Here is a 17,547-nt window from a genome sequence, read left to right on the forward strand (position 1 = left end):
AAAGTTCTCTAATTTCTCTGATTTTGGTGGTATTTTTGGGGAGGAAGAAAAATAATGGTAAATCAAGTATGCCTGAGTTTCTTGGGATTAAATTTTAAACTGATTGAGCAATACTTCACATTTCAATTACTTTGCAATTCATAATTTAAACGAAAGATGGCATAATATCCAAGCTGGTGATCCAATCAAGGAAATGGAATAGGTTTCCAACACTTCTTGTTGAGCTGTAGTTATCTCCATTTTTTCTTCTGTCTCTAGCAAGTCAGACTCCTCTTCCTAGAATTAAGCCCCGGGGTTTTTAATTGATAACTAAACATGGAAGTGCTTGTCCTGCACTGTTTCCTTCGTTGCAGTGGTGCTGCAAAGCTCAGTGTGCTGGTTTTATGTTACAGGCTTCAGTCAGGCCCAAAGCAATGCTCATGGTGAATGTGATGGGGGTTTGATACTGTAAAGTATTCTCTGTGTCCCTCTGGGACTGTAAATGGGTTACAGGGGCCATCACATTTGTTACACGTACATCACATTTGGGTGACATTCTCTGACACTGCTGGAGAATCCATAGGGGAGAATTAGGAGACTAAAATTTATCCTCATGGTCATTAGAGAGTTAAGTACCTGCAGCGTCTGAGGAGGGGTTTGGTGAGCAGGTGTTAGGTTGTGCCACCCCTTTGGTTTCCCCTGCTGTGGTCTCTCATCCACAGCCCAGTTTACACTTTAAGCTTAGCTTTAACTTTAGCTTGGGATAGGAGCTCTGATCCATAAAATGTTGTTCATACTAGAAACGCCCTGAGGATTCTGGATGGCTCCCCATCCCTGAAACAGCCTGTTCCATCTTCAGCTGTGCTGGCAGCCCCTGTCAGGCTCATGAGGATGGAAAGCTTTCCACTGTGGTTTCCATAGAATAGCTCTGACTGGAACTGCATCCCTCCTCTCCATCATCCTCTGCTGGTACTAGGAACTGGCTGCGCTCTGCCCCCAGTCACCCCTCTGCAATCCCATCAACAAAATAAAGTGTTTCTTGTAATTCAGTTTTCTGGCTTCTCGGCACACAGAGCTTTGTGCACACCAGGATAAATTCTACCCTAGAGAAGGAAGAAATCTCTCTGGTCAGATAACATGAAATACAGATTGATTAAATTGCCAGTGCTCTTGCAGTCCTGTGTGTGTTGAAGAGTAGGAAGAGGAGGAGGAGAGAGTGAAGTAGTCCTTTTGAGTCCAGAGTATGTTTCCTGCACATTGATGAAGATAAGTAACATTAATATAAACTGATTCACTGAGTAATCTTTGGCGGATGCCAAAGATCATCCATTTACAATGCATTCCTTGTCTCTTTTATTGCCTCAGGGTAGTTTTGTTTGCCAAGATACAAACTGTGAGTTCATAGCGTGGGTACCTAGGCTGGGGCGTGGGGGAGGAAAGAACATGTGATGTTAAGCAAATGAATTCACATTTCAAATTACTTCCCGTTCCTAATCTCTAGATTGGTTAGCAGCTTTTCCTAGGACACCTGGGGTGGTTCTAGTTGTAAATTAACTGTTTGCATTTGAAAGGATACCTACCCTTAATTGTACCGTGTAATTAATTAACATAATGGATTTCAACTTTCTTTTTGTCTAAGATTTAGATGAGACTTAATTCATCACATTTTTCTGTAACAGGATAAAAGGTCAATCAAAAGTTAAAAGTGAATTTTCACTTCAGTGCTGTAGTTTATTGCAAAATAACCTTTCCGTTTTACGTGTGAAAAATGTGATTTCTTTTGCCATTTTTGCCTTTTGAAGGCAGTGATTTAAAAATATGCTTTATGTTTTATACTTCATATGGTTTATGATTAGGTACCTTACCCCACACCTTTTGGGGTCCATGGAGCAAAGTCAGTGAGTGGAGGCTGAGCTCTGTTGGCACAGTGGTGTCACACGCACGCAGCTGTTCCCTGTTCTGTGTCTGTAGAGGGTAACCTTAGCCCAGAACTCATTTTGCTGCATGGTCACTGCTGGGGAATGTGGGTTTGTTGGTTTGGTTTTCCATGGTCACCACCCTTTGCACTCTGCTGCATTTCATGGAAAGGGACACTGGTGGTGGCACAGTCGCCTCGCCTGCAGGATCAGCTGAGGGATCCAAAAGAAGTGTCTGTAAATATTCCTGCATTTTAATTAAGTCTTCTATCTGAGTACTGCAGTGCATCTCAATGCTGATGGATTTGACAAAATGGAGTGCAGATAAATATTTTTCTGGATTTAAAAGTAGTCGCATTGCACAGCCATGCATTAATACAGAAACCATGAAAATATTTTCAGGAAATGCCTTTAAATCTAACTTTGCAAGGTAAATAATAAGACCTCCCTTTTAACCTCCTTCTTACCCATGTGTTTAAGTATGTAGTTAGTGAAAAAGTGGTTTCTTTACCTTAAAATTGGATTTCTAAAAAATTATTATTTATATATGGGAATTGCAGTGACGCTTGTCATTTGACTGACAGTTTGAACTTGGTGGTTGCTATCAAAATAAACAACTGTAGCACAGTCTGAGCTTCAAGTAGAAAAATTCCTAGGTTTCAAATGGTGCCTGCAGAAAGGCACTCGTGGAAAATATGTCCTGCATGGCATGCACTGCACACGTGACCTCTGAGAGCAGCACATTATCCTGAGCCAGATGTCACAAATGCTGCTGGAGAGACAGTTCTGTCCAGAATCTAAAGTAGTAACATTCCAGTATTTACTTTAATGCTAAATAGTAATTGTGTTCCCAAGCTTTCAGCCACTATCTGTGGGGGTTGTAATTCTTTTCACATATGTGTTCAAAGAAACACAATTCTGGGTTTTTTAGAAGTAGAAAATAGTAGTTAAAAAAATGTTAAAATCATTCATGTGTCTTTCTACTTGATTTCAGTGTGCTCATTGAAGCTCATTCATCTCAGTAAATGTATGAATTGTTCAAACAGGAAAACAAAACCCAAAACATTAAATATCAAGTAAACATAATCATGCTTTTCTTGGGGATGAAGAGCTTTTGAGATGTCAATGACAGGAGGCATAACTAAGCATTGTTAATCTCAGCTGCCATTAATCCCAAAGAAATGCTTTTTGCAGAAAATACATTATTACTGCCATGAAATGAAAGCAGGAAAAAAGAGGAGTCTCTGAGGAACCTTCTGGTATGGAATATTTTTAAGGGATAATTTGAGTTCAGTTGGTTTACACAGGGTGTTCGAGAGCATTAATGCATATTTGCCACCTGAATTGTTTAAATCATCTCAATGTGTGTTTTCTGTCCAAATTCCTTGCAAGATATTTTATTCAGTAACAATTACTTTTTCAGTCTTTTATTATGGCTAAGTAACAGTGTGGAAGAGGGAGCACATGGTTTCAGCTTTCCCTCTGTGAGGTCTGCTGGTTTAGAGCATCAGGATGTGTTCCTCACATCAGGAATTTCTCTATCCTGACCCCCACGGGCCTCAGTGCTCACCATCCCTACTCAGCAGTGGCACCGAACACACAGCCACAGGAACCCAGTGACCTGGTGCTGCAAATGTTTAGGTGTGTGCTGGGCTGTGGGAACTCTGGATTCCACAGAGAAGGTGCCACTCCACGTGAGGAGAGTGAAGGAGCCACCCTTGTTCATATTTCACCCGGAAAGGACAAAGGAGTTTTATACATACAGTGGTATCAGCAGAGTTATAATTGCAGTCACTTTGTATTCCTGGTACAGAGTCCTGCCTTTATTGCTCTACAAATTCAGATTAGAGATTTCCCTTTCCCTTTTACTCCGTCTGTGATTCCTGGTGAACAGAGTGGCTTTCTTGGCTTTCAGATGAACTTCTTTCTAAGGGGGCTCTCTGGCTCCTTGTTAGCCTCTGTACTGCCTTTGGGGGATTTCCAAGCATCCACTATCCTTCTGTCCATGGAGTTATGAAAAGGAAATGTTTCCTCTTGAAGAACCACCGCTCAGTGCTGACTGACCTTTCTTGCAGCTTCTGCTCCTCAGGTATCGTTTCACTGCTGGGGTGAGTGGCAGCAACAGGGGCAGCTGCAGAAAGGCCTCTGCTAAATTCTTTTCAAAGGGAGGTATTTGGTATTTGTACAAAAAAAAAAAAAGTTCCATGTGCCTGTGGATCTGCTAAGAGAAATTTTTAATCCCTCAATAGTGTTATAGTGAAATGTAGTTATCTAGTAATGGATTAATTTTGTGGAAAACCAAAACTGTGTCTTGCTGTGAGCTGCACTATGGGGAGCAGAGGCAGGGCCAGAGGATGAAGACATCAGCTCAGAAGCAGCGTGAGCAGCATTTCAGAGCTGCCTGAGAGGCACCTAAATCGTGTTCAGAAAAGCTCTGCCTGATGTTACTTTTCCCAGTGTTTTTGCCGTGGATGTGAATAGTCGGGCAGTGTTATTGTGCACCACTAATACAGTTTACTACGGCTTCTAGCACAAGTGAGGGTTTGTAGGATCAACTACTGACTCTGAGGGACAAAACCAGGTCAGAGTAGTGACAGCAGGGAATTTTCAGTCAGGAATCCTGGCTCTGGTCTAATGGTTTGACTGCAGTCTAAGCCTCTTTAGGCATTGTTTCTCTCAGTGCTGAGATTTTGTATATGTGCTTCATAACTCGCTGTAGTTTGCAGGGTTGCCTGGTTTGCATGCTCCAGCCTTGGTAAATCAGTGTGTCTTAGCATTTTGAAGCCCTGTTATCATGTAGAATTCCCTTTTTTGTTCCAAAATTGCAGCTCTTATCCAAATCTTGTAGCCAAGGTATGGAGAGACTTTGCTGGAGAGCACAGCCTTTCTCTGGCAAGGTTTCTTTTGAGGGCCAACAACACACACTGATCTTTCCTCCCTCTGTAGAGCACAGCATCTGGTTTTGTGGGAGGGGATAAAGAAGCAGAACATGTAGATAGATCTGATTCACTTTTAGTTCTCCCACTGATCTGCAAGGCAACTGAGAGAAGTTACTCTAATTTTCCTCTGCTATGGTTCATAATCCTTATGCTTCAGTATTCCCATCATTCACACAGCAGTAATCTTGTTTAGGTTTTGTAAAGGTGAGGGACTTTGAGACAGATGAATGAAAAGTACCACTTTGGGTCTCCAAACCCTTGAAATCAGTGAAGATTTCCTTTGCCTTAAATAGACCTTGGATTCGTTCTTTGGAGAGCAAAAAAGACTACAAAGATTCATTGTTTTGCATACTCCGTAGCAATTGACAGCATAAAGCCTTTTCCCAGATGTGTTTGTTTAAAGGCTTTATAAGTTCAGTTTAAAAAACTGAAGTTGTAGTTATTGTTTTTATGCTGATTTTTGTGTATTGGCATTAAAAAATGAAATAATCTAGTACAGAGCCACAGAAAATGCAGAAATGTGTATGAGAGAAGATAAATCCACTTTGGGAGGACAGAAAACTGGGATGAGTAGAGGAGCATGTTAGCTTTTGAAGAATTCCCTGGCATACCTGAGAATTCCCATGTAATTCCCGGGCATGTGGGAACGTTATGATGTTTTATATGGTTAAAGGATCAATTACTGTTCGCTGATAATTCTCACTGTGCACCGAAAGAAAATAATGTGGAAGAGGATTGTGCTGTGCATCCTTGAAGCTGATCTATCCCAATCTTTTGTACTGAATACTTGGTGTACAGGTGTGCATGGGTGGAGGGAGAGCATGAGAAACAGAGAATTCACCATGGGAGGCAGGAGGTGGAGGATCCACATGGGTTAGCATATTTTTTTCATTAATATCCCCCCCAAATCCCACTGTGAAAGGAATAACAGGTATTTTGACCTGTATATGCAGTTTATTGTACAATGCTGCATGACTGTATTTATGCTCTGCAGGAAGAAAACTACTCCCTAGCAGTTTCTTCTGGTTTGGTTTTTTTTTTTTTTTTTGCCTGTGTAACCCTTTGCTTTTATTCAAGGAAAATGCAAGACAAATGCTTATTTTTCAGCCTTTTCAGATCTTGGAAATAATGGTGTATTAAATGTGATTAAGTTGGGAATTACCCTTTAAGCAGGGTCATAATTACTGTAGATTTAGATGGCATATTGTACAGATTGCTGTGTGCTTATAATTACAAATTGAGTTTCTTGCACTCTGGGGGTTTATAAACTTTGTTTTAGCCATTAACACATTTAATAGCAGTGATTTATGTAAATTACTGGATAAACCAAAATTTCAGTGTGGTGTTTAATCTAAGGTTTAATTATATTTCTGTATTAGAAATAAAATAGGGTTGGCTTTAGCAGGCAGGGCTGAATGGTCTGAGGAAGTCATTCACTGCTGAGATATTGTAGTTTGAGAGTGCTGTTTGTTGGGCAACTGGCTGGAAGCTGCAGTGGTCCAAAATGAATAAAGCAGCAGCTGCAGTGAGTGAGCTGCCTGTCACAATAAGCTCTTCCTGTGGTCAGCCAGCCCACTTGCTTCACAATTATTTCCCTCAAACTTCTGGCCTGGACTGGAGATTGTAAAATCGTGCTTTAAAATCTCTGTTTACTTCCTCTTCAGAGAGATTTCCCAGTTCCTTCATTTTTGCTTAAGTTGATCTAACAGGGCAAAGCTCACTGTGTGTTGAGCTGCTGGTTGTGCTCCAACAAATTGCCAGGAACAAGGATAGTAGGACATGAAAAGTTACTTTTTGGCCTCCTTACACTGCACTACGTATTTCTACAATATCTATGGGGCAACTCTAATGCTAGTTAGGTGTCAAAATAGCAGCAGGAGGACCATGGAGGATATACATCCTACTGGTTCTGCCAAAGCTTCCTATGCAAAGTGCAAATCAATAAAGTGCTGTAGAAGCCCACATTTGGCTCTGTGTTGGTAGAAGGGCATCTTCTGCCCCTGTCTTCTGGGGCCTGAAACATCAGCTCTGTGTGTTCAGCACCTCTGCCATCAGGATGGCAAAGAAACTTAGTTACATGCCACCAAAAATTGTCCTAAGAAGTCACAGACTTAGAGATCTCTGCTAAATCACCACCTGAGACAGGGTGGATTGTGCGGTGTGGATTACAGCTATTGTTACCTGAGGGGAAATTGAATGTACACTATTGATTATGGTTGAATTTAAATGGTTTTGGAATGTTGAAACATTCACAAAATATCCCTCCAAAAATAACTGCATCAGGCTGCCTCAATTCGGAAACCACAATGTTGTCTGCGTAGTGCAGCAGGAATTTGTTTTTCTGTGTTTAATTCCCCCCGTTGGAATTCATGCGAGATCTTAAATGTGTAGATGATTTGGGCATTTAATCTCCACTTTAAATTTTAACAACATATTCAAGCAAGAAGTGATCTCACAAAAACTTCGCACCAGAATGGTCGAGACTAAATTGGGAATTCTGGATGCTTGACATTGATGGGGAGAAAGCCATCTGTGACAATTATCCACACAGTGTTTGGCATGGGATGTGTTTGTATTGCTCGGTTATTTGCTGATCTAGCGTGATCGTATCTGTAGAAGGAAGATTGTGTTTGAAATGGCTTCAGAAAAGCACATTCTTCAGAAAATTCTGCGACTGCTTTTGAGGTCAGAGCTTTCCAGCCACCCTTCCCAATGCGTCTCCTTCACAGCCCACGCTAAAACTGTCTGCACTTGGTTCCTAAATGGAAACTGGTTTCCGAAGGAGAAGTTGACTTTTGGGAACTGCTTGTGTCTGCTTTGGATTTGTCTCTGTTTACAAGTGGAGACGAAGCTTGATGCAGGAGACATTGAGTCAGGACCAGAAAAACGTGGGGTTGTGGTTCCCAGACGTTCTGCGGGGAAGAGGCTGCCCGGATAACCATTAGATGTTGAAAGCAGGCATTGCAGCGTAAATAGTCTCTGGTTAGAGTCCTGCAGTGACATTCCTATTAAAACAGCCGGTGTAGGTGTGTCCTTCCTTAACGTGTTTGAGTTTCACTGAAAGCTAGTTAAATCCAGGCTTGTTGGAATCTATGCCTAATACTTCCTTAGGAAACTATGCAAAACGCACGCTCCATCCCAAATGTTTAAGGGGCGGGGGGGGGGGGCGGTTTAACTAAAGTCGCCTCGATTCTTTTTACCACCCTGAAAGACGCCATCAGCCCCCATGGGATGTATAAACACGAGGTATGTCCTATGCACAGCTTTGCGCCGTGCTCCTCCTTGCACCCGGCTGGCCTGAGCTGCACTTTGAGCAATTCAGTAGATTTCAGAAACTGACCAAACTTTCCCCAAACTACAGAGATCGGCCGGCGGAGCTTTGTTGTGTTCTTACAGGGTGTGAAGCTGTGGGGAGGGGGTTGCTATTTTGCTGTCAGGGGGCCGGGGGCCCCCTCGGATCACGATGAGGGGTGTGAGGGCTGCTGGTGTGAGGGGAGAGCCGTGCCCGCTGGAGCCCGGCCCGAGGGACCCCCGGGCACGGTGATGGGTGTGATGTGAAGGGAGCCCTCGGAGAGCCGTGCCCGCTGGAGCCCGGCCCGAGGGACCCCCGGGCACGGTGATGGGTGTGATGTGAAGGGAGCCCTCGGAGAGCCGTGCCCGCTGGAGCCCGGCCCCAGAGACGCCCGGGCGGAGTGAGGGGTGTGAGGGCTGCCGGTGTGAGGGGAGCCCGCCGGAGCCGCGCTGTCCCCGGCAATCCCGCCCTCCTCCACGCGTGCGCGCTGCCCGTTTCCCTGCCCCGCCGCCGCCGGCCGAGGGGAGCGGGCGCGGGGCGGGGCGGCCCGAGGGGCGGCTATGGTGGCGCGGAGCTCCCCGCCCGACACTCCGGCCCGGCCATGTGGTGCCTGCACTGCAGCTCGGAGCGGACCCAGTCGCTGCTGGAGCTGGAGCTGGACAGCTGGTGAGCGCTGCCGAGGGGTGCGGGGGTGGCCCCCGCGCCGCCGCTGCCGCACAAAGGGCTCCGCGCCGCCAACGCCGCCGCTGCCCGGGCTCGCTGTGGGGCGGTGCGGGAGGATGGGATGCGGGGGTCCGGCTGGCACTGGGGACACCCTTATGTCCCTGGGGGATTGTCCCTGGGGTCACCCCTATTGTCCCTGGGGGCTGGATCTGGGGGTTGTCCCCGGGGTCTCCCCCGCTGTCCCTGGCAGTTGTCCCTGGGGTCATCCCCGTTGTCCCCGCGATGTCTCCGGGTCGCGGCGATCGGGAGCTCGTTCCCTGTGTCCCGGCTCGGGAGCGGGGACAGGCGGAGGCTCTGTCTGCCCTGCAGGAGCCGAGGGTTAAATCATCTCCGCGGTTTATCCGCGTCCCAAGCGGCCCCGCTGCTCTGCGCTGTGCTGGCCGTGGGTGACAGGCAGAGCCATAAATCGGGAGCTGTGGCAGCAGGCTGCGAGCTGACCTGGCGTGTGCCGCTCCAGACACCGGTGTGTAAACACTGCTTTTCGGGAGAGTGCAAGGAATCACATGATTCGTGTCAAACCAGTGTGGGGTTTGCTGCAGAGCTCTGGTACAGGCTGTTCCCCGTGTCTGCGGCCGGCCGGAGACCTGGCCTTGTCCTGGCTACATGGGAAGGTGTGTCACACTCAAATCAACATTTGCCACTGGTGCCCTCGGCCAGAAAATAGAACAAAAGGAAAAAAAAAAGTTTAGTTCAAGTACAGATACTTGAATGACTGACACGGAAGAAACCGAGAGCGGGGTTTGTCGTGTTAAAACATACAGTCCCTATTGTAATGATGTTGTTAACTACCAAAATAAAGTGTATCAGAACCACAGCGACACAGAGCTCTGTTCGTGAGCTGCCTGAAAACTCCATGCACAAACAAGTTTTTCCTGGTGTGATGCTGTGTGTGGATTTATGATAAACTAAAAAAGTTATCCTGCACTTGCAGTGCACTTGCAAAATGAATTTATCTCCGATGCATCGTGGAAGTTTATTCCACCAAGTAATTCAGCCAGATGCTGAGCTGTTCGGCTGTTAAAGGAATATTCAACTTAGCTAAAGATAGAAAACATCTTAAATTGGGTGTGGGCATGTGTGGAAAAATATAAAAGGAGGAAGTGACTGGATTCAGTGTAACTATGTATGAATGCAACAGTTGCTTTTCTAGAAAAAAAAAAGGCAAAATGGTTTTTGATAAAGAAAAGTGTTTCATAGTACAGTTTAGTCAAACATTTAATGATCCTTCAACCCATTTTTTACCCTTAGGAAAAGAATAATGTAAGTTTCCTGTGCGGAGTTGGTAATGTTTGCATAAGTGATGTTACCTTTGCATGGCTTGCTAAAAACATAATTCATAACAGTTACTGTAGTGACAGATTTGCCTATTACACAGTAACATTCTGTTATTCATCATTGTTTCAGACTTTTTTCCTCCATTTGGACATTGCTGTGCACTTCCTTTCAGTTAAGCTTGATTATTCTGCCTGATGTGCTAAAAGAGGAATTGCTGAGTACTTAGTTTGTATGATTGTTTTTAACTGTGTCTATTCTTGTGGCAGATATCCTTCATATAAACACAGAATTCATTACATTTATCGAGTGCTTTGGGAGAACTACAGGCCATGCTGAATAAAATGACCCATTTTCCATTTTACTTCTGCTTTTGTACCAGATTTGGTTTTGTTGTCGAGATGTCCTGTTCTAGTTCCTGAAAGATATTGAGAGCACTGTTACAAAGCAGTCAGCTGGGCTTTTTTTCTCCTGGTTAAATAGGAGTTCAATGTTCGGGTTTCCCATGTGAAGTCATCCATCATCCTTTATTTTTCCTATTTCTACTAATCTGAAACAATTCATTATCATCCAGGGTACTGTAATCCAAGATCTGGAGCTAACCAGAGAAAACCACAGTGCTCTGTGTATCAACAGCATTCAGTTTCTCTGCGCCTTTAGGAGCCCTCTGGGAATTCTGGTGCAGTTAATAAACAACCTGCAGTTCAGTTTCATGGAATAATTTGTAGCTTTCAGGCAAGGAAACCAAAGGATTCAGTTTTTCTCCTGAAAAGTGCAAATACCAAGTTGAACAGTAACTCTGATTTGTTGTTCCTGTTAGAGTCTTATCTTGGAAGGTTGCAAGGACTGGATCCAGGGAGTGCCTGCTGGGCAAGGAGACCTTCTCTGCTGGAGAAGGTGCCTTCACCTGTGGTTTGCTGGGTGTTCCTCTGGAGAAATGTAACGTGACTTCTTAGGATTTCATGGCCTTACATGGGTTTTCTCACCCTGTGACCATTTCATGTTTGCAAAATGAAAAACTTTTCAAGAGAATCTGTTCATGTGGCTGTAGAAAGTGTTTCTCCCAATACTGGGTCTCCATGAGCAGGATACTTTTCCATTGCTTGCAGGGTGGGAATGCCTTTGAGGGCCTGGAGAGCAGCACAAGGACTTTGGGTGGAACAGCTCCTTTGGAACAGCAGTTTACCTTTATACTGATGATGTTTTCTCTGGAGTCTAAAGATGTCAATTCAAGGCTCCAACTCTGTGAAGAGGCAAATCTCATCATGGTGTAGCTGATTAGCACCCTTGGGTGATTGCTTTAACAATGCCTGCAAACTGTGCCCTGCCCTGAGCACCAGTGAGAAGCAGCTGAATAATAAAAGCTGGCCTAGGGGTAGTCAGTGCTCTGGTGGTGGATGCCTGCACTTGTGGACGTTACCTGTAGGTATTAAACAGCTGCTCACGTATTTCAGTTGTGTTCCTTGGTGTTTGACACCACTGGCGTTCCCAGTCCAGCAAAACCTTGGCACACAAGGGCTGGAAGTGAGGAGTTGCTTTCTGAGTGAGCCATGAGGCTTCCAGTTCCTGCAGGATTCTGAGCGGTGCAAAGGAGGGTTTAAGGTACTGCATTTTTGAATATTGAATTTTTGGAAAAAATCGTGAAGCACCACAGCGCGAGTCTGGGTTGTTGTACCTTTTCATTGCAAGGATTTACCATAACTCATATAGGTCTTTCAGGATGCATATTTTTTGCTCTTTCAGCATTTACATGGCTCCTCCTGTGTTAGACACGATGGTAGTTTTATCGTTCATTTCAGAGTCAGGCATATTTTAATCACAGAAGCTGTCCATCAATTATTTCTTTTTATGTTTATTTAATAACAGAACTGCAGGAGACCTCAGAAACTGTAACCAAGGTGGAGTCCTGATTGCTCTGTTCGTTACATTAAATTTGTGAGGATGTGCCCCTAACCCAGGCACTGCCTGATCCACAGAGCAACTGGAATTATGAGGAGGTGGCTCATGAGTTGGGGGGGGGACAAGTGTGTGTTGCTGCACTGCTTTTGTGAACCATGCTTTGTTTAGATGTCACTGATATTTAAACAGGGTATGGGCCGCAAAGCCAAATTCATATTCCTGAGTTTGCTGCTTTATTTCTGCTGCCTCGGAAGGCTGTGTAGTTACAAGAGCAGAATCAGCCCTGTGTTTGGAAGTTCACTTTTAGTATCTTGCCATTTTGTGTCAAAAATTATGTAAATGCAGGTTTTGTTTAATTCATGCATCTTTGTTATGCAAAACCAGTTCCTGATCATGGACTTTTTTAGCAAGGCTTATTAATCAAAAATATTTTACTTACATAGTCCTTCTCGTGTCTTCTGGGAATCTATTTGAATTTTATTTAGGTTCCATTTAGGGTACAGACAGAGATGGCAACTTCACTGCACTGCTGTGATTTGACTCCAGGTTTCCAGAGAAGAACAGATGCTGCTTTAATCCACTGTAGCACAAAGCCCCAGTATTACGTTAAAGGGGAATGCAAATTTAGCTAAATAAATCCTTTTGCTTCCTTACAATAGACAAAAGACTAGAATCCTTCTCATGAAATAATTGTAGAGATGTCTTTAATAAAAATAAAGTAAAAAAGACAAGCTTTGGTATGATAAAAAAAAAATCAAACCATTTGGTCCCTGTGAGAGAAGAAGAAAATGAGAATGATAGCTTTGATAGTCTTTACTACAGGAAATTGATGTATTATATCTGTTAATCAGATTCTTTCAGTAGTTCAGTGTCATCCCAGTTAAATTTGTGCTTTATAAACAAGGGACACAATTCCCAGTTGCCTTCTGCTGTGCAAGCACAAACCAAATGCCACAGTTATGATCTGACTTCCATTCACATCAGTGGCTACATACAGGGCATGGCCGTAGAAAAGGAATCCTAAGCTTGTTTTGAGGGATGCTTGCATTATTTAGTCCAAAAAATCCCAGTCACGCTTAAAACTCACCAGATTAACAAGGATGCACGGGTGTGTCATGAACACAGAAGAAGAAAACCAACTTCCTTCTGTTTGTTAATGTATCCATGACTTTTCCAGTGATCCTCACACAAGGCAAGGGCGGCAAGGATGCAGAGCTGATGGGTTTTCTGTTGCAGGGATTGTTTGCAGCCAGCCCTGACTCTGCACTACAGCAGCGTTCACAGTTTGTTTTCAATTTAATTTTCACTCCCCACCTTTATGGCAGAATGGACCCAACTCCATCTCAGATCACACGGAGAGGTAGAAATGGCACTGGCAGCTGGACCCTGAACTGGATTTAAGTCGAGTGCAGGGATGGTTTTTAGTAGCCTGGAGTGGGACTGGTTACAGGAGACGTCCTTCAGTTGTCACGGTCAGCCTGGGATAGGCCCTGTCAGTGCCTGCACAGAATTCCAAGGGTGCATCCATGGGAAGCAATGGATGATTTAGTTGGAAGCTGTCCTGCCTTTAAAGATAGTACCAGAGACAGGGTTTCCCTGCTTGTTTGGGGATTGTGCTCGGGAAGTCATCCTTCAAATGAGAGGGATAGCGGTGTTCCTGATCCAGCTGCAGTTCCCAAGGATCTGAGTACAGAAGACAGGCCTGCAGAAATCCCTGACCCTTTGGTCATGTTGCAGCCTAAGAATAGGTTTTCTCTCAATCTAACATCACTCTATGTTCTCAATCAGGAATAAAATTCTCTTCTTTTTTCTTTCTGTGTCATTCTTCATTATTGTAATGTTCTGTGAATCATCTGTTGAATTTCCATTCTAGAGGTGTCTGGAGTGGTTCTGTGCTTCAAAGTTACCTTTTCACGAGGTGTTAAATGTTAGATAATCTCAGCTGTTCTTGGATTCATGGAAGGAAGTTCATTATTTTTGTTTATACTTTCTTTTGTTTTACTCTGAGTCTTGTTTAGAAGATACCAGTGGTAGAAGTTGGCTTCAAGAAGGAGCTGATTTTAATACTTGTAGATTTGAGAGAGTGGAACTTTACAGCTGATAGTCTCCTGTTAATACTAGTCTTTAATGCCTTGAGAAGTGAGAGAGAGCAGAGGATGACTTGGACTTAATGGAACCTGTCCCAAATGATGACAACGCAATGCAAACTTGGATTCGTTTTTTTAAATTTTATTTTTATGTATTTTTATTTTTTTAATTTTTATTAAAAGGTCATTAAGATGTTTTTGATCAGGTTAGCCTAGAAGAAGAGTATTCCAGGTATTCCTACCACAGTGCAGCATGTTACACAAGACCATTACTCACTGTCTTTAGTTGAGATTTTCAAAATCTGTCTTGGCACAAAATCACATTTTCATTGCACAAAATAGTGCCCCGTGTTTTCAGGAACTGGGCTTCTACCCCTGTCCTAAAAGACGCTTTTCCACTGTGGAAAGATCTGTGAACTTTGCCATGATGAAGAGCCTATAGATGACCAAGAGTTACCTAAGTTGTGTATTTTAGACTCACATTCTGTTGTGTTTGAGCAGCCTCACGTGCAGCGCCAGCTAAGCCAAGCTGTACCCCATCACCACACTGGCACAGAATACTCCTGATCCCACAGGGATCCTCAAGTCCAACTCTAAGTGAAAGGCAGTGTGTTGGTGGTTCTGGGAGCCAGCAGTGCTGCACCCAAAGGAAGCTGCAACATGCCCTGCACAGCCCAGAAACTGCTCCTCTTCTCTGTGTTTGCAGTAAAAGATTTCCACGGCAGGAATTGCTACCTGTGTTACTCTTTTATTGTCATCAGTGAGGTGAGTCAGAAGTTCTATTGAAAGCCTACACTTAATTCCTCTCTGACAGAGAAAGAGCTGTAAAATGTATAGACTCGGCATAATGGGGAGGAAATGTAAAGGAAGGAAGTTTGTGAATGAGAAAAAGCATCTGTCAGCTCTTTAGCTGATTTAGAGGTTATGAGCAATCTTTTGAGGTCTCGTTTCTACAAGGGTGAAGATTTATGTGTGGTATCTTTGAGTATGTCTGCAAATACCTTCTGTGTTTGAAGGTATACACACTGCCTTGAATCTAAGCATCATCTACAACACTGTCTTTTCCACCAGGCCCCATACTTCCAACAAAAAATCTCCTATTATTTGGTTTCCTTAACCACTGTGTTCTGTACACTGGTATAAACCTTGGGTGTGCAGCAGAGGATAAAATCTCCCTTTTATGAGGATGCTTGTGATTACAGAGAGGTGAGCAGTACTCCTGTTCCAGTGAGTTACACCACCTCTCTTCTGGTGTGTGCAGAGTGCTCAAGGCCAGTTCCTGCTCTCACTGACTGGGTGACAACACCCTGAGCTTCACTGGAGCAGGAACAAGTGTCGTGTTCTCATCCTTTTCTTTCCTACCTGCTGAGAGTTTCCCATGCCCATTTGCACTTAAGAATTTCGAAATTACATTGTTTTCCCATAGAGAAAACTGGTATGGTTTCGTTCTTCATTTCATTCATTTTTGGGTTGGTTTGTTTGTTGTTGGGGTTTTTTTTGTTGTTTTTTTTTTAAGACTTGGCACAGCAAAGTTGGCAGTCAAAGTGTGCTGTGCACAGTTTGTGCTGTGACTAAAATGGAGTGGGACTTTTATATTATATATGCTTCCAGATTCAGGAACATCAGTGAGAGGTTTCTCTGAACCCACTTGTAACAGCCCATCCTCCTTTTGGATTGACTTTTTAATGTATGTCACTCTGTAATTTTGTGAATTTTATTTGTAACTGCAGAGGGAAGTCAATCAATCACTAGAAGTTGAAGAGTCCCTTTCTAATTTTAAAAGAAGATAATTTTGGTCAACTATTTCTTAAATCCTGGAGAGACAGCAAAGTACCTCGTGTTCATCAGTGCCACTGTTGGAAAGCACAACTCATTAGATAATAATGACATATTATAAGTAGTTGAAATGAAATCCTTTGGTTGTTCTAAATAGAACCTTTTGTACAACATTCGTTTGCTACAGAAGTTAAAATATGGTCTAAATGAATGCAGTTGTTCGTGCTCTGAGACTTCACTCAGTGCAGTGTCCAGTACAGAAAGATGGTTTTGTTGTCATTTCTGCTGCATGGACCCACTGCATGCTCTTTGTTTATGGTGATTCTTAATTTCCCTCACAGACATACTGGGAAAGACTGGTCAAAAGTTTTTCCTAGCTCTCTGTACAGTGTCATACTTGTCAGCATTTCAAATAGGGCAGGGGCAAACCTTGAAATTACTCAAGTGATAGGCTTTATCAGGTTTATTTGATGTAAGGTGAGATAGTTTTGTTCTAGGTATGAAATTTCCAGGCCTGAGACATTGACTCATTAAACAGGATTTTGTTAAGCATCTTCAAAGTAGTTCGTGTTCCTATCACATGTGGAATGTAAGAGGGGAAAGAAGAGTTTTGTCCACCAAGACCTGACTGGGAAGAGGGAATCAGTGCTCGTCTCTGCCAGAACCTGATTGCCAGCAAGCTGATTCTGCAGCAGTGCCATTCTCTCACCCCTTCCTGGGACAGGCTTGACACAACAGCTGAAGAGGTGAAAGAGGAGGATGGCTGGCACTGGACACCGAGGATTCTTGCATTGTATCAAATGCTGCTTCAGCTGTGCGTGCAAATCAGGCACTAAATCTTCCTTTTTAAACTTAGCAGAGTCTGAAGGGCATGTCATATAGGCAGTAGAATGTGTGCTAATACCTTGCTATCTTCAGTACATGTCATATATAGTGTGCTAAATTAAGAGTGTTTCTGCTGCTGAATGGTGTATCTAAATAAATTGTAAATAGTTGAGGTCAAATTCTACTACAGCTGCATTGGGAAACTCCACAAATTTTTCAAGCTTATCATATTGTGTAAAAGTTTGCATAGCAGGGACAGGACAAAGTCTGCAGTGGGAGGCAGACCTTCACAGATTTTGTTAAGTGATCCATTCCACAGGCACCAGAGTTACATTAAAATTGTTAGCTTTAGCCCATGTCAGAAACAAAACATCCTTTCGAAGCATACAGGACATTTTCTGATGTTCGTGTGTTTAATGCTGACACCTGAAAAAGAAGAACTGGCCATAAAAAACTTCAAAAATTCTAAAACTTGGGCTGGTTTGAGCCACAAGCCTCAAATTATCACCCCATAGTCATCTTTTAATAATATCCACTTTTTAAAGAGTTGTTGCTGAGTAAACATATGCTGGGTAATGATTAACACAGACTGGCAGCGAGTGATGCTGGCTGACTTTATGTGAGATTGAAGCGAACATTTGTAAGCTGTATCCAGGTTCTACTGGTGCTGCCAGTCCCCTTGTTGCTTTTGCTAAACAATGGCAATAAAATGCAGCTTTGCCTTCAGCAGGGGGGTTCAGGAGACGCTGAATGATCCTAGGGAGGGTTGGGTGGGTGGATCCCTCTGCACATTCTCATGTCTGATGGCAAATATGCTGCCACTGTTAGACAAAGGTGAT

The 17,547-nt window shown here is 43.5% G+C and overlaps 1 protein-coding gene across 9 annotated transcripts in view; it reads left to right on the plus strand.

Annotated features, from left to right (window-relative positions):
- IQSEC1 (IQ motif and Sec7 domain ArfGEF 1) overlaps window positions 1–17,547 on the plus strand; it is a 268,694-nt gene that overhangs the window by 203,563 nt on the left and 47,584 nt on the right. The window contains exon 1 of one of the 9 annotated variants that reach the window (XM_066195704.1): window positions 8,654–8,792. The exons of the other annotated variants lie outside the window; for them this stretch is intronic. Within the exon in view, the coding sequence (XP_066051801.1) occupies window positions 8,728–8,792 (65 nt within the window). The 5' untranslated portion in view covers window positions 8,654–8,727. Of the gene's footprint in view, window positions 1–8,653; window positions 8,793–17,547 lie in introns of those variants that run through there. 9 annotated transcript variants of the gene reach the window in all.

The sequence above is a fragment of the Chamaea fasciata genome, unplaced genomic scaffold (assembly GCF_029207755.1).
Source record: "Chamaea fasciata isolate MVZ Bird 193981 ecotype frontalis unplaced genomic scaffold, bChaFas1.0.hap1 SCAF_13, whole genome shotgun sequence".
In the NCBI taxonomy this organism is placed as follows: domain Eukaryota; kingdom Metazoa; phylum Chordata; class Aves; order Passeriformes; family Sylviidae; genus Chamaea; species Chamaea fasciata.